General features: G+C 38.7%; 1 protein-coding gene across 9 annotated transcripts in view; it reads left to right on the top strand.

Moving 5' to 3' along the window:
- The first annotated feature begins 715 nt into the window (after nucleotides 1–715).
- The window catches only part of PARP11 (poly(ADP-ribose) polymerase family member 11), a 59,283-nt gene continuing 35,500 nt past the window's right edge, over nucleotides 716–24,498 (top strand). For 5 of the 9 annotated variants that reach the window (XM_049882238.1, XM_049882237.1, XM_049882230.1 and 2 more), the window contains exon 1: nucleotides 1,366–1,568. Coding sequence is in view for 1 of the 9 variants with exons in the window: in XM_049882230.1 (XP_049738187.1) it covers nucleotides 1,551–1,568 (18 nt within the window). In the remaining 8 variants the exon portion in view is untranslated. The other 4 variants (XM_049882233.1, XM_049882234.1, XM_049882236.1 and 1 more) reach the window with 3 other exon arrangements.

Raw genomic sequence — 24,498 nt, 5'->3', positions numbered from 1 at the left:
CTATAATAATTATAACAGTGTGGTATAGCATAGAAACAGGCACATAGTTAGAATAGACTAGAATGTTCAGAAAGAACCATACATACCCATGGAAATTTAGTTTGTTATTAATGTTGGCACTTCAAAGTAGTGGGAAGACTGGATTATTCAATAAATAATATTTGAGTAACTGGTTATCCATTTGGCAATAAGTGAGGATCCCTACCTCAATTTACAAAAATAAATTAGAGATTGCCAATTTATATACTATTCTTGAGTATAGTTTGGCACATTTTCATAATCTCTTATTGAAGAATTCCATTTCTGGGAATTAATTCCAAGAAAGTAAATGGACAAGTAAGCAGAAATGTCTGTACAAAGATGTTTGTAGTCAGTTATTTTTGAATAATAAACAAAAACTACGGAACCGTCTATCACAGTGGATTGTAACTATGGAACGCCACAAGTTAACTTTAAAATGATGAAAAATGCATTGGAATGCAAGGATATCCACATCACATTAAGTAAAAAAAGGAGGTTCTAAGTCTGTAGGTATTCTTTGATTACATTGTGTAGTTCTTGTTTAATGCGCAGAAGTATAGAGAAGTCTGGAAGGATGCATAGCCATTTCTTTTTCATTTTCTATAGGTAGATCCTGGAAGATTCTTGCCCTTTCTTTACCCCAATAGGAGTACACCCTAGTGGTCTTGGCTTAAACTTCTTGAGAGGGGAAGGGCTTTTCAGACATCCTGTCCTAGGTAAGTATGCTCCCATAGAACCCTGTACTTGCCATACTTTCTATAAATTATACATTTTTGAAAAAAATTACTTTCTTCTCTAGACTCTAATCTCCATGAGGGCAGGGGCTGTATCTGGATCAATCTTGTTCACTACAGGCCCTAGCAGTGTTGGCAAATAACTGTCATTTATTGAGCTCTTGCTATATGCCAAATACTGTGCTAAGCGCTTTGCATGATCTCACTATATCCTTAGGTAAATAGTAGTATTATCTCCATTTTGAGGATGAGGAAATTGAGGCTCAGATCATGAACCTTGTCCCCAAAACCCTTTGCCTGAGCTGGGATTCATTCACAGGTTTTTTTTTTTCACTATGGGCTACTACACTTACTATGCGGTGATCAGTAAATATCGGTTCTGCAGGAAGGAAATACAACCAGCTGTGGCTTGAGGATCACTTGGTGGGGATGTTGTAGAGATTTAGCATGAAAGGGCGGTCGAATTAGAAGCTCTATAAATTCATTTCCAAGGCAGATATCCGCAAGCCCCGCCCATTACGCCCCGCCCACGAGAGCCGGGAGGGACGATGCCGGGGCGGGAGAGCTTCCGGGGGGTGGGGCGGGGCCAGCGCTGGTTGGCCGGCCTCGGGCGGAAGTCGGGCAGTACGGTGGTCGGAGGACGCTGGTTTGTGACAGGGAGGGGGAGAAGGGAGGCCTGTGTAAAGGTTGCCTCCAACCCTTCGTTCCCGGGGACCCTCAAGAAAAAAACCCAACACCCTGGTCCCGCGGCTAGCCCCTTCCCCCAGGCTCTCTCCGCTTGATTTCGCCACCGTTATGTGGGAAGCGAATCCGGTGAGTAGCCCGGCGGGACGGGGCGGACCCACTGGGCGGGGTTGATGAAAGAGGGGCGGGGAGGGGGTTCCCGGGAACTGCTCCCCCTCACCCGCTTTAGGCTGGGTCTTGAGTTCCGGAGGCCTGAAGATCCCAGCCCTTGAGGCCTCTCTGGTCTCTGCCTTTTTGAGCGCTGGAGATGGCTCGGTGGGTTTTCCAAAGCTGTGTTGCTTTCCTATTACAATTACTTGTTTTACTTGTTGTGGTTTCACCGCTTCCCTTCACACTCTTTAAGGCTTTTTTTTTTTTTACTTGAGTTTCTGGGCTCCGAATCTGTTACTTTTCCTTTATCTCAGGTGTACCTGCCAGTTCCACCAATCTAAAGCGAGGGGATTCGGCCCCCGTGCCTTGAATGGGCCTAAAATGAGCCATTATTACTCTTGTTCTCTTCTTGGTGGAGAGTCATTTAAAATTTGGGGAACCGATTTTATATCCTAGGCCTCTAAATGGTGCAGTTCTGTAGATGTTTTCCTTCAGTGGACAGAGCTGATGCCTGGGAACGTTTCAACTGCAAGTCAGCTTCCCCCCTTGTTTGACTGCAGTATTTGCATTATGTCCGCATGTATTTTTCTCTACTTTGTTTTTATACATTCATTTAAAGTGTAACCCTTAAAGAGTGGGATCAGTTTACCAAGAGTATTCCATCAGTCTCTTCTTAGAGTTGAAATCACCTGGCAACGTGGCAAATGTACACTATTTACACCTTATGAGTTGACTGGAAAAATGGCAGTCACGTTTCAGCAAGCTGTTGAACTGAACATGTGAACTTACCCCATTTGCTGGGAATCCTGGTGGCCTAGTGGTTAAGAGCTACAACTGCTGAGTCAGCAGTTCAAATCCACCAGGCGCTCCTTGGCAACCCTATGGGGCAGTTCTGCTCTGTCCTGTAGGGTGGCTATGAGTTGGAATCCTTTCGATGGCAATTTTTTTTTTTTAACTGCATATGCTAATTGCCTACGTTTACTTTATAGTGTTTGGTTTCCGTTCTTGTAATAACTCTGCTATAATCAATACTCCTTTTTTTTCTTCTATTTCTGAAATGTATTTCCAGTATTAGCTGGATAAAAACCAAACCCAATGCTCTTGAGTCGATTCTGACTCATAGTGGTCCTGTAGGACAGAGTAAAACTGCCCCATGGGGTTTCCAAGGCTGTCATCTTTACAGAAGCAGATTGCCACATCTTTCTCCCATGTAGTAGGCTGGTGCGTTCCGACTGCCGACCTTTTGGTTAGCAGCCAAGTGCTGAACCGTGGTGCCACCTGGGTTCCTTATAAGTTAGAGAGTTAGTTTGTCTGAATTTGATGGTTGCACATTGCAGTTTCATCCCAGCCTATAATGTAAAAGTAGTCATCATCAAAGATTTTTTTGGTGCATACATATAATCCTCCAATATCAGGGCGCGTTAGAGGAAAGTAACTACTGGTATTTGATTTTAGCCAAAATAATTTGGAGTTATGAAAATATGTTCTCTGCTTAAATACTCAGTTTCACTATCTGTCATTAGCAGAATTCATTATGGATATTTTTTTTCTCCAATTTTAATTAGCAGTTCTTCACAAGCTTTCCGTAACATACCCTTCAGTCACTCAAGTACATGTCTTGTTTAAAATCACATGTTTTAAATCCTTCGCTATACTGTAAACTCCATATGAGCAGGGATTTTGCCTATTTTGTTTACTATATTATCCTCAGACTACAAAACAGAGCCTGGCACATAATAGGCACTCAATAAATATTTGTTGGATTAATGAATCATCTTAGCTAAGGTGATTGAACCAGTTCTAGATTGCCCCCACTGTTCACGCTCCCTCCTCTTTTGCACATACGTCAGAATTTGCTGTTGCATGTTTGTGAGGATTATAAAGGTATTAATGAGTGTCTCATACATTTGCCTCATTATGTCATTAAGTCACTTTGTAAGAAACACTTTTCCCTGAAATCACCCTAGTGATATTGCATGATTTCAGTAGAGCTGGCCCACTGTTGTTAATAGTGGTGATCCTTCCACATATAATCCCACATTTTTCTTTTGACCTTGATGCTACTGTGTTTTATTACTTACTGGTTCTGTTTTTCTTCCTATGACCATATGAATAAGGACAGGTTAATTTTTAAAAACACAACATTCTGATGTGAGTTTATAAGGGGCATCTGGATAGTCTGGCTGAGCTCCTGGAATAAAAAATAATTTTAATGTTACCCTAAGCTTAACACAATTCAGAAGGTGTTAAAAAAAAAAAAAAAAACCTACTGCCCATCCTAAAGATAAATGCAGATGACCTTTGCATTAACTCACTGTTTACCATTTCTTTCATTGAACGAGGCCACTCTACTTTGTGAAGGAAGGCCATTGTTAACAGCTTTACTTCAAGACTTCTGCCTAGTTTCTCCTTGTATATTTTTGGTAGCATCCATGGCCTTAATATGTCACCTCTGACCTGCAGATATACCTCCTATTACTTGTATTGCAAATATACTGTCTGTGTAATACTGTGTTTCACTCACAGGTGTTTCTTTTTTTTTTTTAATTTTTATTTTGCTTTAAGTGAAGGTTTACAAATCAAGTCAATCTCTCACACAAAAACATATGTACATCTTGCTACATACTCCCAATTGCTCTTCCCCTAATGAGATGGTCTGCTCCTTCCCTTCACTCTCTCTTTTCGTGTCAATTTTGCCAGCTTCCAACCCCTTCTACCCTCTCATCTCCCCTCCTGGCAGGAGATGCCAACATAGTCTCAAGTGTCCACCAGATCCAAGAAGCTGACTCCTCACCAGCATCCCTCTCCAACCGATTGTCCAGTCCAATCCCTGTCTGAAGAGTTGGCTTTGGGAATGGTTCCTGTCCAGGGCCAACAGAAGGTCTGGGGACCATGACCACTGGGGTCCTTCTAGCCTCAGTCAAACCATTAAGTCTGGTCTTTTTATGAGAATTTGGGGTCTGCATCCCACTGTTCTCCTGCTCCCTCAGGGGTTCTCTGTTGTGTTCCCTGTCAGGGCAGTAATCGGTTGTAGCCAGGCACTTCTGGTCTCAGGCTGATGTAGTCTCTGGTTTATGTGGCCCTTTCTGTCTCTTGTGCTAGTAATTACCTTGTGTCCTTGGTGTTCTTCATTCTCCTTTGCTCCAGGTGGGTTGAGACCAATTGATGCATCTTAGATGGCCGCTTGCTAGCATTTAAGACCCCAGATGCCACTTTCCAAAGTGAGATGCAGAATGTTTTGTTAATAGATTTTATTATGCCAATTGACTTAGATGTCCCCTCCTCACAGGAGTTTTCAGAAAATGTTACACTGACCCAAGTTATTGTAATTCTCAGAAGCAGCCACTCCTTCACGAGAAAGTCCATGAAATGGCTGGCAAGTGCAAAATCATCACTGACCCATCGTCGTTTTCTTGGAGGGAAAACACCAAGATAACCAAAGAGCTCTAAGTAAAGGTTAGCAGACAGTTACAGCTTTTTCAAGATAGTCGTGAGGTCTGTGATGACTTTCAGGGAGGCCAGATTGACAGAAACAGCAGGCAGTCCCCAGTGCTTATGTGAGCTCTTGGCTCTCCATCTCTCCATCCTCCTGGGGGAGCGGTAGCCCTTGACTAATAGTTCCCCAGTTTAAGAAAGCAGTAAATTTTGTAGAAATAAGTGGTGGGTGGGGGAGTTGCCACCACTGCTTTTACTCTGTGTATTCTGACTTTATCTTGCCTTTCTCAGTCTCTTTGCCATTGTCATATCCCACTTTGCTGGGATTGGAACAGGTAGTTCAGCATTACACACAAAGGAGTTTTGGCTTCTGTTACGTTGGTGAGGGAGAATGAAAAGTGACAAACATCTGGTCAAGATTACAAACCAGCCATTGCAGGAATAATTTATAGAAAGTGATAAACTTCCAAAATTCTATTCCATTTATTAACTCCTTAGATTAATCAGATGAGTTAGCTAAGGCAGGGGAAAATGATTTTCACAACATCACTCAAGTGAGTAACCGAAATGTAATAGTACCCAAGTCCCCTGACTCCTTTCTGTCCTGGTAGCAATGATGACATTTGTATATTAGTGCAGTGCTTTACTTGGCTGAGGCACCTTTTTCTCTCTTTTTTATGTCATAGTTGCTTCCAAATTCCCTTGGAGCTCTCTGTCCTTTTTCTATCAAGCTCCTTAAAAGAATAGTCTTATACTTTTGTCGTTACTCATGCCTTGACTGCATTAGCCGAGCTTCTACCCTTACCAGTTTATTGCTAGGAGGTCACCAAGAACCTTTGAGTGACTACATATGGTGCCACCCTGTCTGCCTTCAGCCTCTTCCATCTGTCTGCAATTTTGATGCCATCAGGGATTTTCCTCAAAATTCTTTTTTTTTTTTAGTTTCCTCGGAACTGTATTCCTTTGAATTTCGTCCCCTTTCTATAATTTATCTTTGAGTCATAATCTTGACTTAGCTACACTGCCTTCTACCCCTGAAATGTTCTACCCTTAATCTTTCTCTCTCTCAGCACATCCTTTTTTGGTGAGCTTTTCCAAGGACTCATATTAACTTTTGTGACTATGCCTGCCAGATGTATGTCTTTAGCTCCAACCCATCCTCTGAGCTGGGTGATGGATCACTCTACTTGATTGCCCTTCTGATAGTCCAGAGTTAATATGTCTAATCGGAACTCATTCAGTCATTTATTCATTATTTAGTTAATTCAGTCAACAAATATTTAGTAAGTATCTACCACATGTAAAACACTGTGACACATGTAAAACACCTAGACACTGCAGACGGGTAATGCAAACATGTATTGAATCAGACAGAGCCTGCCTCACAGGGGGCTATCAATACAGTTTGAGAAGAGAAAGTGATACCAGAGGAAGGTTTATTATTGGACCTAAGCCTTCCACTTATAGATTGTTCACATTTGTGGTCTTATGGGAAAGTCAAGGAAGCAAAATGACCATGCTCACAAAAGTGAACGAGAATGGCAGGTACAGTTTGGATAAAGGAATAAAGTGGAAAAACTGTGTCTCTGGTGATTAAAGTCTCAGCAAACTTATGAGGCACGGGCATCTTGGAGAATAAGGATGCAGGGGCTGGGGGCGGTGGTGACTAACGTTTATGGAATGTCTACTCTGAATCAGGTGGTGTATTTTATAGATACACCTTCAGGTTGGGGCGGGGATGGAGGCAGGATGTGTTGCTGGAAATGAGAGTACTATAGAGAACATACTGTCTCTGAAGATAGGTCCCTGACAGTAATTTATTACCTAGGATCAATATCCAGTCAGGGATTTATTTACTAATATCTTTATCTTCTTGGAATTCTGTGTAATTGTTCTAATAGTGGATTTAGCTAAGTTTAGAGCATGACCGATATCACTCTGAGGCTCAAAACAATTCTACTATTTGCTGGGAAACATAAACCTTTCACCAGGAAAAGAGAATATTAATAGCAGACGAGCGCCCACCCAGGAGTGAACTGAGGAGAGTAGTGTGACGTGCCAGTGATTAGTGGCCAGGGAGGCAGCACTAAGCAAAGTGTGCCCACATTTAGGTTGTCTAATGCCTCTGAGAGGTAGGAATTATTATCTTCAGTTTTTACGGACAATACTAAGGCTCCAAGAAGTTGGGTGAACTTTCTGAATAAGAACAGAACGAGGTTTTAAACCTAGAACTTTCTGATTCCAGAGCGCATACTCAGCAGTCTAACACAGGATATAGGAGTTGAGGGGAGTAGAAAAGTCAGGAAAGTAACAGGAAGTTAGAGATTAAGGAAGGATTCCTAAGCTGCTGAGAGCCACTGACAGCATGACTTTTTCATGGCACCAACTGTCCATGTTTTTAGAACTTTTTCTAGTGATGCAGGTGAGCAGGAGAAGAGAGATAATTGTCCTTCCCCAGGATTGGCGTGGCAGATACAGCAGAAGGCTGGGGAAGTAAGCCAATAGTTTTCACATCAGGGAAGGAAATGGAGTTTGGGATACAGGCTGCAGGCACATGATTGTAGTAGGTGTTTGAATGAATGATTTGAATACGCTGAGTGTGACTTACCTGGCGTAAAATGGTAAAAGCAGATTGTTGAGGTCTTTGGCTTACGCGACTCAGCTTCTAAGAATTAGGTATGCTGTTGAGAGGACTTCTGATGGCACTAATTTACTTATTGAGTGCCTACTATAAGCCAGTCAGTTCCAAGTCTCAGAGTTTACACTGGGGAACAGAACAGACTAGGTCACAGGTTTTGCAGATTTGCAGTCTGGTAGAGGGAGGCAAACAAGTAACAATCTCAATTGTAATAAAAACTGTATACAAAGGAGAAAAGCACACAAAGACCATGTATAATAGAAGGAGCTAGTGCTAGACTGGGAGATCAGGGGGAAGGCTACCTTGTAGAAGTAACTTTTACAGATATCCAAAGGACTGAACAAGAGTTAGCCCAGTAAAGATTGGCTGGGAGGTGAGGTAGACTGTTGAGACAATGGAAATAGTGTGAATAATGACCCTGATGTAGAATGGAGCTTGGTGCTTGAGGACCAGAGAGAAGCTATGTGTGGCTGGAGCACAGTGAACCAGGAGATGAGGCCAGGGAGTAAATAGGCACCAGGCTATGTGTGGCTTTGTGGCACACGTGGAGGATTTTGAACTTTATCCTTGGAAGGGTGACAAGCCTTTAAAGGATTTTATACAGGAAGTAATAAGAACAGATTTTTGATTTTAGAAAGATCTCTGGCTGCTGTGTGAAAATGAGTTACGTATTAGAAGATAGGGTAGACAGAATAATGGCCCCCCAAAGATATCCATGTTCTAGTCCTCGGAACCTGTGAATAATGTTAGGTTATGTGGCGAAGGGGAATTAAGTATACAAATGGAATTAAGGTTGCTAATCAGCTGGCTGTGTGTGAAAAGATGTGAAAGTTTACTTGGTTTTACACCACCATATTTGCTGAATGCTATTTGATATGAATTGATCAACACAGACCTTGTGGTGCATGTTTAACCTTTAAGAACATAATGGGACATTATAGTGAATGGTAACTTTAAAGAAAATAAAGGGATTTTTGTGAAAATCATCATTAATCTTATATTTTAACTTCCCAAACTCTCTGTGAACAAATTTCTTTCATTACTTTTTCCTCTGAAAATGACTGTGAACTACTTCATAGTCCTTGAGGACCATGCTTTGAGGATGCTGAGAAGAAAAAGAAGACGTATGAGCCATGAGGAACTCTAAAAGTTAGAGGTCGAGTAGAAGTCAGGGTGCAAAGGAGACTGAGAATTTGTGGCCCAAAATATAAGATAATCTGGAGAGTGTGATGCCCTGGAAACCAATGAAGAGTAACTCAAAACGAAGGGTAAACTGTGTAGAATGTTGCTGAGAAATCAAGGTGGATAAGACTGAAAAGTGTCTATGAGATGTAGCAACATGAAGCTCAAGCAAGTGTTTTTTTTGTTTGTTTTTTGTTTTTAGTGGTGGGCTGGAAGAGTTTGGGCCAAAAGCAGAAAAACTAAATTAGAGTGAGTTTTAGAGAACATGGAGAGTAAAGAAGTAAACATAGTGTGTATGGACAAAGAGTTATAGTTTATAAACCACCAAATGAGATAAAAGAGAAGTCTCAAAATATTCATTCCAAAAGAAGGTAGAAAGAGAGGGAGAAAGTAGCAAAGAACACATGTGAGGAATAAAAAGCGAATAGCAAGATAATAGACTTAAACCTAATGATATCAAATAGCCATACCAAATGTAAATGCTCTAAGCACCCTAATTCAACAGCAGAAATTTTCCAATTGGATAAAAAAGCACAACCCAACGTAGGTTGTCTCCCCAAAACAGATGTTACATATAAAGACACAAATAGTAAAAAACTAAATGCTAAAGGGAAATCATTACCACAGATACACAATACTTTTAATATGATATGTTAATATTAAAGATATCAAGGAAAGTGATATCGTGGATAAAGAATGTCATTTCCTAACGATAACGATCAACTGATAACAATCTTAAATGTTTACGTACCTGGTAACAGAGCTCCAAAATACGTGGAACAAAAACTAGTAGAACTGCAAGGAGAAATTTAAAAAACCATAGTTATAGTGGGATATTTCAGTACTCCTCTTTTCATTAATTGATGGTATAAATAGAAAATGAGCAAGGATCTAGAAAACTTGAACAGCACTATTAACCAGATTGACTTAATTGGCGCTTATAGGACACTCCACCCAACAACAGCAGAATACATGTTCGTTTCAACTCACAGAGGACATTTAACAAGTTAGACCATACTCTGGGTTACAAAACAAGTCTCAATAAATTTAAGAGCATTCAAGTCATATAAAATATGTCTTCTAAACAAGATGGAATTAAATTAGAAATCAATAACAGATACCTTAAAATCCCAAGATATTTGGTAAGTAAATAACACACTTCTAAATAACCCATAAATAACCCATGTGTCAAAGAAGAATTAAAAAGGGAAAATAGAAAAGTATGAAAACGTAACATTAAAATTTATGGGATGCTGCTAAGGCGGTGCTTAGAAGGAAATTATTAGCTAAATTAATAACTATATTAGAAAAGAAGAACCGTCATGAATCAGCATTCTCAGCTTCTTCCTTAGGAAACTAGGAAAAGAGGGTAAATTAAAGTAAGCAGGAACAAGGAAATAATAAAGGTCAGAGCAGAAATCACCAAAACAATAGAGAAAATTAACAAAACCAATGCTGGTTCTTGGAGAACATCTATCAAGTTGATAAACCTCCAGCCAGAGGTATCAGGAGAAGAAGAGAAGACACAAATTACCAATAGCAGGATGAGACAGGTGGTGTCACTACATATCCAGCAAACATTACAAGGTTAATAAAGGAATGTAATAAACAACTTTATGCCAATAAATATGAAAATTTAGATTAAATGGACAGACCCCTAGAGAGACACGAATTGCTAAAACTTACTGAAGAGTAAATCGGTAAACTTTAATAGCCCAATATCTATGAAATAATTTGAATTTGTATTTAAAAAATAACGTACCCACAAAGAAAGGTCCAGGCCAAGATCGCTTCACCGGTGATTTCTACCAAACATTTAAGGAAGAAATAATACAAATTCTACACAAGTTTCCAGCAAACTGAAGAGAAAGGACTACTTCCCGACTCATTCTATGAGCTTGTCATGACTCTGATACTGAAACCAACCAAAGACATTACAAAAAAAAAGAAACTGGAGACCAGTATCTCACGTGAATATAGATGCAAACCGTTCTAAACAACATGTTACCAAGTTGAATCTAACAATATATAAAGGCATTAATACAGGATGACCAAATGGTATTTATCCAGGAATGCAAAGTTGGTTTAATATTTGAATAGCAGTCAGTGTAATTCACTATATAAAAAAAGAAATAAAAAATCATGTGATCATTTCAATACATGCCAAAAAGCATTTGACAAAATCCAGTGTCCATTGCTGATAAATACTCTGAGCAAACTAAGAATAGAGCTTGCTTAACCTTATAAGGAAGTGTTCAAGAAAGGGCTAACTCCGAGTTCTTGGGTTGCTCGAGCCCTGCACATTGCTGAGAAAGGCTTGTTTCCATGACTGGCCTATGGCCAGCTTTGAACAACTGAGCTCTTAGAATGTTTTGTTTGCTGTGAGTGTATTTGCATGCCTGAGGCCATGCTACACCAGTTTGTCTAGGTAGTTTATACAAACGGTGTGATTCACGGTCAATACCTGCTTTCTCTTTTGAGGTCTGAAGCTTTAGTAACTGAGGCCACTCACACAGGCATTGTACACCTACGTAACTGACCCCGTTAATAAAAACCCTGAACACCTAGGCTTGTGTGAACGTCCCTGATTGCAACGCTTTGCACATGTTGTTACACTTTGTTGGTGGTGGAATTAAGTGTGTCCTGTGTGACTCCACTAGGATGAAACACTTGAAAGCTTGCACGTGGTTTCCTCTGGACTTCAGTCCATGGGCCTTTCCCCTTTGTTGATTTTACTCTGTCTTTTCACTGCAATAAACTGTAACCATGAGAATAACAACTTATGAGTCCTGTGAGTCCTTTTAGCAAATCATCAACCACCTGAGGGTGGTCTTGGGGAATCCTGATACAAGGGGCATCTATGAAAATTGCACATCTAACGCCATACTTAATGGTGAAAGACTGAATTCTTTCTGTGTAAGATTAAGAACAAAGCAATAATGCCCATTCTTACCACTTGTATTCAGCATTGTACTGGAGGTTCTAGCCAGTGCAGTAAGTAAGATACAAGAAGTAGCAAGCATCTAGATTTGAAAGAATGGGGTAAAACTGCCTTTATTCAGACAGTATGATGCTTATGTAGACAATTTGATGGAATCTCAAAATAAATAAATAAATAAATAAAAGCCCTAGAACTTAGGAAGGCTTCAGAATATAAGATCCATATACAAAAGTCAGTGTCTCTGTGTGTCTTATGTGTCTTAGCAACATACAACTGGGAATTGAAGTTTAAAATGGAAATGTGCATGACCTGTACACTGAAAACTACAAATCATTAAAAATTTGAAGATCTAAATAAATGGAGAGATGTATTTCATTCATTGGTTCGAATACTTAATATTGTTGAGATGTTAATTTCCCAGGTCAAGCGATAGATTCAGCGCAGTCGCAGTCAAAACGCAGAAGATCTGAAATAAGCAAAGCGATTCTGAAAAACAAGAACAAAGTTGAAGGGCTAGCAGTGCCTGATTTACAGCTTCATTGTGAAACTACACCAATCACAATGGTGTGGAATTGGCAGCAAGACTAGAATTGATTAATGGAACAGAATAGAGGAAAATTTAGACAATTGATTTTTTAAAAAATAATTTTTATTGTGCTTTAAGTGGAAGTTTACAGATAAGTCAGTCTCTCACATATAAACTTATATACGCCTTCCTACATACTCCCACTTACTCTCCCCCTAATGAGTCAGCCCGCTCCCTCCTTCCAGTCTCTCCTTTCGTAACCATTTTGGCAGTTTCTAACCCCCTCTACCCTCCCATCTCTCCGCCAGACAGGAGATGCCAACATAGTCTCAAGTGCCCACCTGCTGCAGGTAGCTCACTCTTCATCAGCATCTCTCCCCAAGCCATTGTCCAGTCCAATCCATGTCTGATGAGTTGGCTTTGGGAATGGTTCCTGTCCTGAGCCAACAGAAGGTGTGGAGACCTAGACAACTGATTTTTTACAAATTAAAATTCAGTGGAGAATGGACAGTTGTTTCAACAAATGGTGCTAGAACAATTGCATACCCATATGTAAAATAAACTTCAATCTGTACTTTGCACCATATTAAAAAATTAACTCAAAATGGACCATGGACCTAAAACTATAAATTTCTAGGAGAAAATCTTTGTGACATTGGATTAACCAAAACCAGAACCAAACCCCTTGCTGTCGAGTTGATTCCAACTCATAGCAACCCTATAGGACAGTAGAACTGCCCCACAGGGTTTCCAGAGAGCGCCTGGTGGATTTGAACTGCAGACCTTTTGGTTAGTAGCCATAGCTCTTAATGACTACTCCACCAGCGTTAGGCAAAGATTTCTTAAATATGACACCAAAAACATGATCCATGAAAAACAAAAAAGATAAATTGAACGTCATCAAGAGTAAAATCTGCTATTCAAAAGACAGTGGTAGGAGCATGAAAAGATAAGCTGCAGACTGGAGTAAATATTTGTAAAGCATATATTTGGTAAAGGACTTGTATCCAGAATATTCTCTCAATACACAGTAAAAAGAAAACAACCCAACTAAAAAATGAAGATTTGAACAGAAACTTTACCAAAGAAGACAAGCAGGTGGTAAACAAGTACATGAAAAGGTGATCAACATCATCGTCCTTGTTAGGTACCCTTAAGTAGATTCTGACTTAGTCATTACAGAAATGCAAACTAAAACCACAATGAGATACCACTATACAACTATAAGGGTGGTTAGAATAAAAAAGGCTGACCATAGCAACTATTGGTGAGAATATGGAGCAACTAAAACTCTCATACACTGCTTGTGGGAATGTAAAATGATGTCATTGTTCTTAGGTGCTGTTGAGGTTCCGACTCATAGCAACCCCATGTACAAAAGAACGAAACACTACCCAGTGTTGTGTCATCACAGTCGTTGCTGTTTCATGCCATTGTTGCAGTCACTGTGTTGATCCATCTCATTGAGGGTCTTCCTCTTTTTTGCTGACCCTCTACTTTATCAAGCATGGGGTTCTTCTCTAGGGAGTGGTCCCTCCTGATAACATGTCCAAAGCACATGAGATGAAGTCTCGCCATGCTCACTTCTAAGGAGCACTCTGGCTATTCTTCTTCCGAGACAGATTTTCTCGTTCTTCTGACAGTCCGTTGGTATGTTCAGTATTCTTCACCCACACCATAATTCAAATGCATCAGTTTTTCAGTCTTCTTATTCATTGTCCAGCTTTCACATACATATGAAGTGATTGAAAATACCATGCCTTGAATCAGGTACCTTAGTCCTCAAAGTGACGTCTTTGCTTTATAACACTTTAAAAAGACCTTTTGCAGCAGATTTGCCCAGTACACTATGTAGTTTGATTTCTTGCTGCTGTTTCTGTGGGTGTTGATTGTGAACTCAAGTAAAATGAAATCCTCAGCATCTTAAAAACTATTTTCTCTTTATCATGATGTTGCTTATTGGTCCAGTCATGGGGATTTTTATTTTCTTCATTTTGAGGTATAATCCTTACTGAAGGCTGTAGTCTTCGATCTTCATTAGTATGTCCTCAAGTCCTCTTCACTTGCAGCGAGCAAGATTGTGTCATCTGCATATCACAGATTGTTAATGAATCTTTCTTCAATTCTGATGCCACGTTCTTCTTCATGTAGTCCAGCTTCTCAGATTATTTGCTCAACATACAGATTGAATAAGTATGGTGAAAGGATGCAACCCTGACACATACCTTTCCCAATTTTAAACCGCACAGTATCCCTTTGTTCTGTTCAAAGGACTGCCTCTTGGTCTATGTAAAGGTTCCACATGAGCACAATTAAGTGTTCTGGAATTCGTATTCTTCCCAATGTTATCCATAATTTGTTATGATCCACACAATTGAATGTCTTTGCAGTCACTAAAGCACAGGTAAACATCTTTCTGGTACTATCTGCTTTCAGTCAAGATCCATCTGACATCAGCAGTGATATCCCTGGCTCCATGTCCTCTTCTGAATCCAGCTAGAATTTCTGGTGGTTCCTTGTCGATGGAATACTGTAGCCGCATTTGAATGATCTTCAGCAAAGTTTTACTTTTGTGTGATACTGAGGATATTGTTTGATACTTTCTGCATTCTGTTGGATTACCTTTCTTTGGAATGGGCACAAATATGGATTTCTTCCAGTTGGTTGGCAAAAACGAGCGAGCGTGTCCAGCATTGCATCCATTGGTTAAAACATCTCCATTGGTGTTCTATGAATTCCTGGAGCCTAGTTTTTCACCAATGCATAAGATTTTCACTGGCTGATTTTGTCAGAAGTAGACCGTCTGGTCCCCCTTCCTAGTCTGTCTTTAGTTTTGAAGTTCTCCTGAAACCTGTTCACCGTGGGTACCCTACTGGTATTTGAAATACCGGTGGCATAGTTTCCAGATCACGGCAGTACGCAAGCCACCACAGTACAACAAACTGACAGAGAAGTGGTAAAATGATACAACCACTTTAAAAAAGTTTGCTTTTTTTTTTTTTAATTTAAATACGTGCCTCCCATATGATCCAGCCATTGAACTCCTATTTACCCAAGAGAAAAGAAAGCATAGATCCAAAGGCTTGTATACAAAGTTATAGCAGCTTTGTTTGTAATAGTAAAGAACTGCAAACAACTCAGTTCTCCGTCAACAGGTGAATGAACAAACTGATATATCCATACAGTAGCTATATCCACACAGTAGATATATCCACACAGTAGATATGTCCACACAGTAAATATATCCACACAGTAGATATATCCACACGGTAGATATGTCCACACAGTAGCTATATCCATACACTACTCAGCAATAAAAAGGAGTGTACAGTTGATACACATACCATGGATGAATCTCAAAATAATGGTGTTGCGTGAAAGAAGCCAGACAAGAAGAGTACACACCGTATGACTCCGTTTATGTAAATCTCTAGAAAATGCAAACTATAGTGACAGGAAGTAGACTAGTGGTTGCCTAGAGAGGGGATAGTGCCGATGGATAGAAGGGAAAGATTACAAAGGAGATGAAGAAACTCGTAGGGGTGATAGATCTGTTATCTTGATGGTGGTGTCAGTTTAATGGGTTTTTACATGTGTCAGAATGTACCAATTTTTATAGTGTCAATTGTGCAGTTTATTGTTTGTCAGTTATTCCTCAATAACACTGTTAAAAAAAATACCTGTTGTTTTGTAATACAAATTCTGGAAAGTAAAATGTCACAAGAGTCTTCATGGTGTTTGGAGCTAAGTCACAGATCCTCTGGTCTCACGTGGAAGCACACTCCTTGCAGAACGGGTAGGAGAGGAATCTTATGAGACTTCCCTAAAGACTTTACTTATTGGTCTGATTTTATTTTTTTATTAGAAAAGCCTTTCAAGTAATTTAACTACAATTTCTTAGGCATTTTCTCTTTGTTCACACCTCTCTTCAGGCACCTAACCTTTTCTGGAATTTCTTTGTTGTTTCCTTTAGAATCTGCCTCTGGAGCATCTTTTCAGAATGTCTGTCATTTTTTTACTTGGCAATAGGAGTCCACTTAGTTGTTTATTGACTTTTAAAAAACAGCTTTGTTGAGATGTAATTCACACACCAGACACATCACCCATTTAAACCGTACACTTTAATGTTTTTTGATATATTCACAGGGTTTTGCAACCATTACCGCTCTAATTTTAGAACATTTTTATTACCCAAAAAAGAAACCCCATCTCTGTGAGCAGTCACTCCTCATTCTCCCCCTCCTTACCATCCCTAAGCAATCACGGATCTACTTTCTGTTTCTTTAAAAAAAAAAAAAGAAACCAAATCCGTTGCCATCCAGTTGATTCCGACTCACAGTGACCCTATAGGCCGGAGAAGAACTGTCCCATAGGGTTTCCATGGAGCAGCTGGTAGATTCAAACTTCCAACATTTGGTTAGCAGCTGAGCTCTTAACCACTGCACCACCAGGGCTTCTCTGTCTCTATAGATTTGCCTATTCTGAGTATTTCATATCAATGGAATAATACAATATGTGACATTTGCATCTGACATCTTTTACTTTGTGTGATGTTTTCAAGGTTTATGTATGCCGTAGCATTTATAAGTACTTCATTCGTTTTTGTGGCTGAAAAATATTCCATTGTATAAATATACCACATTTTCTTTACCCACCCTTCAGTTGGAAGACACTTGAGTTACTTCCACTGTTTGGCTATTATGAAATAATGCTTCTGTGAACATTTGTCTACAAGTTTTTATGTGGACACATACTTTCATTCCTCTTGGGTATATACCTGGTAGTAGAATTGCTGTGTCATTAGGTAACTCTATGTTTAACTTTTTTAGGAACTGCCAAACTGCTTTCCAAAGCAGCTGTATTATTTTATTTTCCCACCAGCCATGTATGAGGGTCCCAGTTTCTCCATATTCTCATCAACACTTGTTATTGTCTCTCTTTTTAATCATAGCCATCCTAATAGGTGTGAGGAGCCTTGGTGGCCCAGTAGTTAAGCATTTGACTGCTAACCAAAAGATCATCAGTTCGAATCCAGCAGCCACTCCTTGGAAACCCTACGGGGCAGTTATATTCTGTCTCATAGGGTCACTATGAGTCAGAATTGACTCGATGGCAATGGGTTTGGTTTTGGGGTTTAGTGGGTGTGAAGTTATCATCTTATTGGAGTTTTAATGTACATTTCCTTAATGAATAATGATCTTGAGCAACTTCTCATTTGCCTGTTAGCCATTTGTGTAATGTGTATCTTCTTTGGAGAAATGTTTATTCAAATCCTTTGCCCATTTTTAAATTGGGTTGTCTTTTTATTATTCAGTTGTAAGTGTTCTTTATATATTCTGCATATAAGTCTCTTATCAAGTATATGATTTGCAAAAAATTTCTCCCAGTCTGTGGGTTGTCATTTCACTTTCTTGAAAGTATCACTTACAGGACAAAAGCTTTTAAATTTATTGTACTACAATTTATATATTTTTCTCTTTTTTCGCTTATAATTTTGGTGTCAGATCTAAGATACCATGGAGTAACTCAAGGTCACAATGCTTCAGTCCTATATATTCTTCTAAGAGTTTTATATTTTTAGCTCTTATGTTTAGAAAAAAAAAATTTTTGAGCTGTGATCAATTTTGAGTTAATTTTTATGTACAATGTGAGGTAGAGGTCCAACTTCATTCTTTTGTGTGGGGATTTCTAGTTATCCCCAAACCATTTGTTAAATAGATTATTCTTTCCCCCATTGAATTGTCCCTTCTTTAAAATCAAGTGACTCTAAATGTAAGTTTTTTTGTTTTTCTGGACTCTCCACTTTATTTCATTGATCTATATGCCTGTCTTTATGCCAGTACTACACTATCTTATAGTAAGTTTTGGAATTGAGAAGTGTGAATCCTCCAACTTTGTTCCTTTTCATGATCATTTTAACTTTTCTGGTCCTTTGCATTTCCGTATGAATTTTAGGAATAGTTTTATCAATTTCTGTAAAAAGGCCAGCAGGGAGTTTGATAGGAATTGCATTGAATCTGTAGATCAATTTGCAAAGTATTGCCATGTAAACAGTACTAAGTCTGCTCCATGAACATGGGATGTCTGTTAACTTAGTTAGATTTTCATTAATTTCAATATTATTATGAAGTTTTCAGTGTGCAAATCTTGCACTTCTTTTGTTAAATTTATACCTAAATATTTTATTCTTCTTGGTGTATGTAAATATAATTGTTTTCTGAATTTCATTTTTTGAATATTCATTGCTAGTGTATAGAAATAGAGTTGATTTTTGTATATTGAACTTGTATCCTGAAATCTTAATGAACTCATTTGCTAAGTTCTAATAGTGTTTTAGGGATTCTTTAGGGTTTTCTAGGAGCCCTGGTAGTGCAATGGTTAAATGCTCTGCTACTAACTGAAAGGTCAGCAGTTTGAACCCACCAATTACTCCAGGGGAGAAATATGTGACAGTGTACTTCCCTAAAGATTACAGCCTTGGAAACCCTATGGGGCAGTTCTACTGTGTCTTATAGGGTGGCTATGAGTTGGAATCAACTCGACGGCAATGGGTTTGGTTTTGGTTTTAGGGTTTTCTACGTATAAATTCATGTCATCTGTAAATAGAGATAGTTTTGCTCCTTTCTCTCCAATGTGGATGCATTTTATCTCTTTTTATTAGTTAATTGCCCTGGGTAGAACCTCCAGTACAATTTGAAGTAGAGGTGGTGAGAGGAGACATCTTCATCTTGTTCCTGCTCTTAGGGGAAAGCATTCAGCCTTTTACTGCTATGTTGTTAGCCTTCAGTGTTTTGTAGATGTCCTTTATCATCTACAAAATGGGGAAATTCCCCTCTGTTCCTAGTTTGTTGGCCATTTTTATCATGAAAAGGTGTTAGATTTTGTCAGATGGTTCTTTCGTGTGTTTTGAGAAGATGATATGGTTCTTGTCTTCTATTAATATGGTATACTACATTAATTGATACTTTTCTATGTTAAACCAGCTTACATTATTGGAAAAAAATCCACTTGGTAATACTTGAAATGAGTGTCTTTATGTGGCCTTTTACCTTGGTTTTTTTGGAAAAACACCCGGAAAGATTTTTTCCCTTAAGCCCTGAGGAGTTTCCTTTGCTGTAGTTTTCTAACCCAGATGTTTTGTTACATTTACTGGGTAAGCTGTAAACAACTTGGTTTGATACTTTTTGTCTGGCCCTTTGATTGGTATGCACCTTGCAGGAATTGGTCAATATACTATGCAAATGAAGTGTCTGTGGCCTACCAAGAGGGATTGGTCAGCTTGTGGCCCCTGCTGGGAGGGGTGGTGCCTTGAAATTGACAGGGAGTTATACATATATATATATGCAGCCAGCCTCACAGAGGGTTTTCAGACAGAAAGAAGCAGGAAGAGAAGCAGAATGAAGAAAAAAGAGAGAAGAAGCAGAGACAGAGAAAGAGAGAGAGAGGAGGCAAAGAACCTCCTAAAATAGCTGTAACACAAGTCAAGGGCTGTACAACCATAGACAGTGAGAGGCCCAGAAGGGCCCAGAAGCAGAGCTGGCAGCAACAGGCTTGAAGGGGCCCTACAGCAGAGTTGGTGGTAACAGATGGTAGAGCCAAGAGAATCCTGTCCTGAGGGGGCTGAGAAGAGCCAGCCCTGAAGGGGACAAGAGAAGCTTGTCTTGAGGGGACTGAGATGAGGCCTGTCCTGAGGGGGCTGAGAGGATCTGAGAGAGGTGTACTGCACTGAAGAAGGAAGACTTTGCCTAAATGCTTCCAGATCCTTATACTAAGTTGTACCCTCTTACTGCCTTAATAAAACACTTAACTGTTAAGTATAGTTCATGAGTCCTGAGATGTTGCAGTGAATTGCCGAACCCAAATGGGAGAGGGAAGAGTGCTGACGGGAGGGAGAGAAGCCAGTGTCAGAGAAGGAGTGGTACAGAAGCTTGGGGAATGTAGAAATCTGGGATCTATATGATCTCCGCCTCATAGGAATTGGCTTTGTGCTGATTCTTATATTTTAAGTTATTTGTACAGTGGTGTAATCTCCTTTTTATATATTGCTGGATTCAGTTTGCCAGTATTTTGTTTAGGATTCTTTTACTTATTCATAAGTGATAATCATCTCTAGTTTTCTTGTGATTTTTTTTTTTCTGGTTTTGGTTTCAGGGTAATACTGGCTTCATAGTATGAGTTGAGAAGTTTTCCTTGCTCTTCTATAGTTTGGAAGATTTTGTGATACATTGGTATTGAATTATCATTGAATATTTGGTGGAATTCACTACCGAAGCCATCTGGGTCTGTACTTTCCCTTGTAAAAAGTTTTTAAATTTCTAATTTGATATCTTTACAGGTAGTTCCTGATTTCAGACATATTCCAGTTATGATGAACTGCACTTGCGACCACCTTTTTTTTTTTTTTGGTACATCTTATTGTTAGTTATATGTCCTACATACAGTGCAGCAGCACATGATTTGCTGGTGTTCTCACTCTCAGATGTTCAATTTTATAATTACTGTTCAAAACACTGATATACAGATATACATTTCTAAACTAAATCAGGGTCTTCAGTTGCATGAAAACATGGACCCAAACACTGATCACTTTGCCAAAGTTGGTAGGTAGATTGGGGAAACAGTGAGGCGTTACTATGAAATACCTGAAGAGAAAAAGAAAAGGACCATACAGACAACTCTCACTAATTTTCTGACCAGAAGCAGCATCCCCATTCTCAGGGATAATTCGCATGATCCAGAACCTTCCACAAGTGGAGTTATTACTGCAACTGACAAACCACTGACCTCCATTTCTTCATTGTTGGAGTAAATTTTTATGATTTGTATATATTTTTTATGTATGTGTTATTAAAATATATCTGTAAGTTTGTATGTAATGTTTCCAACCTCTCAAGATAAATAAAGATCAGATTTATAAAGATAGTGGTAATAAAAGGCAATAATAATGAAAACTAAAAAAAAAAGTATTCAACTTACATCAGAACTGACTTATGATGAAGTTGTCAGAATGGAACTCCATTGTAAGTCAGGGACTACCTGTATTTGTTATTGGCCTATTAATATTTTCTGTTTCTTCTTGAGTTATTTTTCGTAAATTGTATCTGTGCGGGAATTTATCCATTTCATGTAAGTTATCTAAGCTGTTGGCATAGAGTTCTCATAGTATTCCCTTATAATCTTCTTTATTTCTGTAAGGTAAGTAGTGATGTCCCTCTCTTTAATTCACCTTTGAGTCTTCTTTTTTTCCTTTTTGAGTCTAGCAAAAGGTTTGTCAATTTTGTTTTTCTTTTCAAATAACAAACTTTCAGTTTAATTGATTTTCTTTGTTTTTTCTATCTTTTACTTCATTTATTTCTGCTCTAATCCTGATTATTTTAAAGAAAAAAAAATGCCATCAATTCTGACTCATAGCGACCCTATAGGACAGGGTGGAACTACCCCATAGAGTTTTCAAGGAGCGCCTGGTGGATTCAAACTGCTGACCTTTTGGTTATCAGCTGTAGCACTTAACCATTACACCACCAGGGTTTCTTTAAAGTGTTGAAAAACAAAGATGTCACCTTGAAAACTAAGATGCGCACGACCCAAGCCGTGGTATTTTCCATAGTATCATATGCATATGAAAGCTGTACAGCGAATAAGGAAGACAGAAGAAGAATTGACGCCTTCGAATTGTGGTATTGGTGAAGAATATTGAATATACAATGGGCTGCCAAAAGAACAAACAAATGTCTTGGAAGAAGTACAACCAGAATGCTCCTTAGAAGCAAGGATGGTGAGACTACGCCTTACATACTTTGGACAGGTTGTCAGGAGAGATCATTCCTTGGAAAAGGACATCATGCTTGGTAAAGTACAGGATCAGTAAAAAAGAGGAAAACCCTTCATGAGATGGATTTGACACAGTGGCTGCAACAGTGGGCTCAAGCATAACAGCGATTGTGGGCATGGTGCAAGACCAGGCAGTGTTTCGTCCTGTTGTTATGAGTCAGAACTGACTTGAAGGCACCCAACAACAACAACAGTCTTCATTATCTCCTTTCTTCTGCTTATTTTGGGCTTGGTTTGTTCTTTTCTTTCTCATTTCTTTAGGTGAAATATTAGACTATTGATTTGAGGTCTTTTTAAAATACAGGCATTTACAGCTATAAATTTCCCTTTGAGCACTGCTTTAGCTGCATAACATGCTGTAGGTTTTATTATGTTGTATTTCCGTTTTATTAATCTCAGAATATTTTCTAATTTGCCTGTAATTTCTTCTTTGACTCATTGATAATTTAGGGGTATGTTGTTCAATTTTTACATGATTTGTGAATTTCCCATATTTTTTTCTGTTCTTGATTTCTCATTTAATTCCACGTGGTTAGAAAGCATACGTTGTATGATTTCACTTCTTTTAAATTTATTGAAACTTGTTTTATGGCCAAACATATGATTAATTTCAGAGAACAGTCTGTGTACACTGAAGAAGAATGTGCGTTCTGCTGTCTGTTATTGTGTGGTTTATAGATACCTGACAGGTCTAGTTAATTTGCAGTGTTGTTCAAATGTCCTACTTTTTTGCTGATCTTCTGTTTAGTTGTTCTTTTCATTGTCAAAAGTGAGATACTGAAATCTCCAGTTATTACTGTTGAATTGTCAATTTTTCCTTTCGATTCTGTCAGGTGTGTTTCAAACATTTTGGTACTCTGTTGTTAGTTACATATATATTTGTAATTGTATCTTTTTGGGCATTGATTCTTGTTGTAATGAAATGTACCTATTTATCTCTAGTAGTTTTTTTTTTTTTAAGTCTATTTAGTTTGATACTAGTATATCACTCTACCTCTTGTGATTGTCATTTACAGAGCATATATGTATATATATGTATACCATTTATTTTCAACCTACTTGTACCTTTAAATCTGAAGTTTGTCTCTTGTAAACAGTTGGATCTTTTTTTTTTTTAAATCTATTCTGACAATCTTTGTGTTTTTATTGTTGTTGTTGTTAGCTGCCATCAAGTCAGTTCTGACTCATAGTGACCCCATGTACAACAAAATGAAACACTGCCTGGTCCTGTGCTGTCCTCACAATTGTGGTTATGCTTAAGCCTATTGTTACAGCCGCTGTGTCAACCATTTCATTGAGGGCCTTCCTCTTTTTCGCTGACCCTCTACTTTACCAGGCATGATGTCCTTCTCCAGGGACTGATCCCTCCCGACAACATGTTTCAAGTATGTGAGACGTGGTATTGCCATCCTTGCTTCTAAGGAGAATTCTTACTTAAGGTTGTACTTCTTCCAAGTAGATTTGTTCATTCTTCTGGCAGTCCTTGGTATAGTCAGTATTCTTCTCCAACACCACAATTCAAAGGTGTCAGTTTTTCTTTGGTCTTCCCCCCATGTGTCTGTCAGTTTGTTGTACTCGGGGGGCTTGTGTGTTGCTCTGATGCTGGAAGCTATGCCACCGGTATTCAGATACCAGCAGGGTCACCCATGGAGGACAGGTTTCAGCTGAGCTTCCAGACTAAGACAGACTAGGAAGAAGGACCCGGCAGTCTACTTCTGAAAAGCATTAGCCAGTGAAAACCTTATGAATAGGAGCAGTCTTATTCATCCATATTTAATGTTATTATTGATGTGGTTGGATTTACATCCACTTTGCTCTTTTCAATATTTCTCATGTCTTTTTTGTCCTTTATACCTCTTTTATTACATTCTTTTGTATTAAGCAGATATTTTCTAGTGTAACATTTTGATTTTTAAAAATTTTTTTAAATTACTTTTTGGAGTTAATTTCTTAGAGGTTGCTCTCTAGGGTTTACAATATAGATCTTAACTTACCAGAGCCTACTTCAGATTTATACTGATTTATTTCCAGTGAAATACAGAAACTTCTCTCCTATGTTGCTCCATTCTTTCCCTTTTTTTGTGTGTTTGAATTAGTGTTCTGCATATTATGCATATGTGTTACAAACCGAACAATACATTGTTATTATTTTCAGTTAATAAAATCTTTTAAGGAAGTTAGTAGAGTAAAGGAAAGCAAGTGTATTTTTAGTTACATTAACCTTCTTATTTACTCTTTGTCATTCCATTCTTCCTGTGGATTTCAATTACCATCTGGAATCATTTCCTTACTCCAGTACAGCTCTGTTCCCACCCACCTCCTTCATGCTCTTATTACCAAATATATTATAGTTCTG

Source organism: Elephas maximus, chromosome 4 (genome assembly GCF_024166365.1).
Source record: "Elephas maximus indicus isolate mEleMax1 chromosome 4, mEleMax1 primary haplotype, whole genome shotgun sequence".
In the NCBI taxonomy this organism is placed as follows: domain Eukaryota; kingdom Metazoa; phylum Chordata; class Mammalia; order Proboscidea; family Elephantidae; genus Elephas; species Elephas maximus.
The sequence above is the reverse complement of the archived record's forward strand: the minus strand, read 5'-3'. Positions and strand labels throughout refer to the sequence as shown.